Source organism: Tribolium madens, unplaced genomic scaffold (genome assembly GCF_015345945.1).
Source record: "Tribolium madens isolate multiple individuals breed KSU strain unplaced genomic scaffold, Tmad_KSU_1.1 Scaffold_11;HRSCAF=98;Tcas5.2_LG3b, whole genome shotgun sequence".
NCBI lineage: Eukaryota > Metazoa > Arthropoda > Insecta > Coleoptera > Tenebrionidae > Tribolium > Tribolium madens.
In genome coordinates, this window is record NW_025400975.1 from 8,774,517 (window position 1) to 8,778,517 (window position 4,001).

Here is a 4,001-nt window from a genome sequence, read left to right on the forward strand (position 1 = left end):
ACAATATTATATTTATAATTTACAACACGTATTTACACTTATAGATATCGTATTTGCATGTTAGTTAACAATAGATTTTTTTAAATAAAATATAAAAACCACTTATTGGTTCAAAATTATCAAAAATAGTTTATTATGTTTAAAAAAAACATTAATTAAAAAAATGACACCAAAAAAAAGTGACGATTAATAGTGGAGGTGCCGGTACATAACAAAGTTTTAAACAATAAATATTATAAATTGTTAAATACTGGGTGTGTCAAAACTAGCGCCCCAGAGAAAAACTAAGTGAGTAAGACACTAGAAACATAGAAAAAATGTTTATATTATCTGTCAAAAAATTTTGACATTTTTGACATTTGACAATATTTTATAATTATTTAGTAAAAATACAAAAGTCCATAATTCTTCTATAGCCTGTAGCAAAAATAAATATAATTTTTTTAAGAAATGACCTCTAAAAATGTAAAAAACGTTAAATGGATCAATTTTGAAGTAAAATTTTTTATGGATTTATTCGATTTCAGTTTAGTTTTGCATTAACCCGGCGCCTCCACCACTAAAACCTCTATAAAAAAACTGAAAATTACCTAAAATATTTAAAAAATCATTTTCTAAACTCGATTTTTTTTACAATAAATTCTTTGCTCACATGCACAATGTTAATTTATTTTATCGGTGAAACATTAAAGGAATTTCCATCCGTTCCATCAAGTTACCATACTAAAAACGTGCTTTTCACGAGAGACTGCGGATAGAAGAGCAAGTTTATGGTTTATTCAGCAAAGAGGTAGAATCGTTTCAATTACTCTACTTCAGATTCAGGATACCTCCCACTCTTCGTTTTATCAATTTCTCTCCATTTGATAGGAAGAGGGAGCTAATACATATTGAAAGCGTTATATTTCTTTTTAATTCCTCGAGAACTAAACATTTCGCGTGTCTTGAAAAGATAACACATATCCGAGAAGCTTCAAGATAATTTAATCCCAGCGTCAAGTGCATTTCAAACTTGAAACACAAATTCAATTTTCTTGAATACGAACTAAATAAAGCATGATCTCGTGAAATATCTTCGCAGAAATAATATTTTAATAAATAAGAAATATTTTTTGGTGTGAGTGACATTGAAGAAGCTAAAATTGTATCAAAGAATCGCCATAAACTGTGATTCTGCCAATCAAAGTTAAGGATTCTGCGCCAGTCCTTCCGCCGCGATGTTGAGTTTATAAAAGCTGATACGAGAATCGTAATCGTTACAAACCTGTTGGTCTTTACGAGAATAATAAGAAATGAGTGGCTCCGGAAAGCCTCTTCTTGGTCTTTGGCTTTACCGAAGCGGCGAAGATTGGAGTTACAAAGAAGATTGTCCTCTTCAAACTGCGGCCACGGGAGTTAATCAGGTTTGACTAATTCCTCTTAGCTTTGTTCGCAAGCAAATATTAAGCTCCCAAATGCTCAAAAAGCTGATTTATTTTGGTTTGTAAACTTTTGAAATAGCCAATTTTTAGATTTGATAACTTAAAAACACATTTTTATTCCTTAAATGTTTTTCTTATTTGTCACAAACCTGCTTAAATGTAAGATTTTGCTTCTTGTTTGAAATAAATTAAAGTTAAATAAAAGTAATTGGTCTTGGATTTTTGATCTACAACTTTTTCAAGTGTAATTCAGAAACCATCACATCTAATTCAGATTAGTCAATTTATAGTTTCAGAAAGCGTAAACTAAAATTTAGATTATTCAATTGTGTTTCAGAAAGTGTTTATTGTAATTCAGAAGAGTAAAATGAGTTTCAGAAACCATGAGATGTAATTCAGATTAGTCAATTGTATTTCATAAAGTAATAATTGTAATTCAGAAACCATTACATGTAATTCAGAACAGTAAATACATGTAATCCAGAAAATATCAATTGTAATTCAGATGAGTAACTTAGTGTTATCTCAAAATGAGGTTTACACATAAACACGAATTATTTTATTTTCAGAATTAAAGAATTACATAAACTTGCCATTTTACAGAATAAATAAGATATTTTATTTTCAAAGGAAGTTTGGTAATGTAATTTTTAAATGAAAATAACGAATTCTGAATTACAATTGACGAATTATCATTTACAAATGACAAACTCTGAATTATAACTTATAAACACTTTCTGAAATACAATTGACTAATCTAAATTAGAATTAAAGTTTTCTGAAATATATCTTTCGCTTTCTGAATTACACTTGAAAAATGTGTAGATGTCTATTCACAATAAAACAAAAAAAAAATTAAACAACATAACTTTCTTTCTCTTTCGATTTTTTATTGTAAAAAATCATTACATGTTTTTCTTTTAATTTACGTTTTCCTATGCACCGTAAAAAGCAATAATAATAGTAATAATAAATCGTATAAATGCGTGAAATGGTGAGTGTAGATTTTTTTAATCGAGATAAAAAAAAATTTGAGGGCCCTAGAAAAAAAAACAGAAAACTTAAAATTTTATTGTCCTGACGATGCCAGCTTGGTTGACAAAACACGTGCTAACATTCAAAAAAGGTTTGGTGTGTTTGGGTTTTTCTCAAACTATTTGTTGCTTACTTAAAAATGGCAAAAAATTCAAAAATGTGATTTGTGAAAAACGATATCATTTGTCATTTTGCTTGGTTCCATATTTTTGTTCACTCTGTATAACAAAAAACAAAAACATAATTTCAGTTCCAACACCGTACAGTATGTCTACGGTAAAAAACAAAATAGAAATATAATAAAGTATAAAATTTTTTGACGATTTTTAAACATTTTTTCCATGTTCTTGGTATTTTATCTTACTTGAATTTTTTTTCTGCGGCGCGAGTTCTGACACACCCTGTATAATTAATTTGTTCAGGGAAAAAATAAGTTTTTGTAACACTATTAAATAAAAATATTAAACATATTGTTCCTACTTTTTTAGGTATTCTAAAAACCGTGTATTAGTTTTTTTATATAAATATAAAACAAGTTTATGCATAAACTGTTGACTTTTTGGCCACTTTGGGGCAACTATCACGGAATAAATAATTTTTTTTACAAATTTACAAATTTCACAAAAATAAGTCACTTTCTAGGTCAAAAATGTACTAAAGCGCACAAAAAACCTTAGTTTTGACCAAAAATGGTTAATTTTGTGTCCAATTAATGTGAAATACTCAATTAATTTACATAATTCAAATTAAACAAAATTTATGCAAGTGTAATTTTTTCAATGCACAAAAAGGAATTGCTGATTTTATTGAAATTTAATTTTTTTGTCTCAATTTCTTCTTTTTTATTGCTTATTATATAAATTTAATTCTTAGAAAATAACATCTATACAGAGTGTTCCAATAACAAACTGCCATATGTCAAACAGTCAGAAAAAATTTAAGATTTTTACAATATAATTTTAATTATTTCTAGGAAAATAACTTAAGAATTAGGAAAAATGAGTTATTTCAACATCCTTTAATAATATTTTTTCATGAATGAAAATTCGTGAAAAACACATTTCAGAGTTCAATTAAAATGTCGATTTGGTTGATTTTTCGATCAGCTTAAGCAAAGTTTTGCAAAATAAATGAGTTTTAGCAAAAAAAGTGAGTCTTTTGCTCAAAAAAATTTTGTAACAATATTAAATAAAAATTTTAAACATATATTGAACACCATGTTCCTACTTTTCTAAATTCTCTAAAAACCGTGTATTAGTTATATAAATAATATAAAATAATAGTTTGACCACTATTTTTGCATATTTGTCCAATTAGTGTGATTTGAATCGATAAAATTATTCCTAAAGATAGATGGTTGAGAAAGATAAAACTAATAATTGACAAAATTATGTTTCAAGATATAATTGTTGTAAGGATTTCAAGAAGTAGTTTAATCAAATTATTAATTTTGGAGATTACTAATTAGTGTTTAAACTTTTTCTTGGTGTTTTTAAAGTTTTGCTTGTTTTTAGTTTACAAGACTTATAATATTTCTTAATTATT

General features: G+C 26.6%; 1 protein-coding gene across 2 annotated transcripts in view; it reads left to right on the top strand.

Annotated features, from left to right (window-relative positions):
• The first annotated feature begins 1,277 nt into the window (after window positions 1-1,277).
• The window catches only part of LOC123015839 (tryptophan 5-hydroxylase 1), a 14,344-nt gene continuing 11,620 nt past the window's right edge, over window positions 1,278-4,001 (top strand). For both annotated transcript variants that reach the window (XM_044415855.1, XM_044415863.1), the window contains exon 1: window positions 1,278-1,403. In XM_044415855.1, coding sequence (XP_044271790.1) covers window positions 1,293-1,403 — 111 coding nt within the window. In that variant the 5' untranslated portion in view covers window positions 1,278-1,292. The remainder of the gene's footprint in view (window positions 1,404-4,001) is intronic.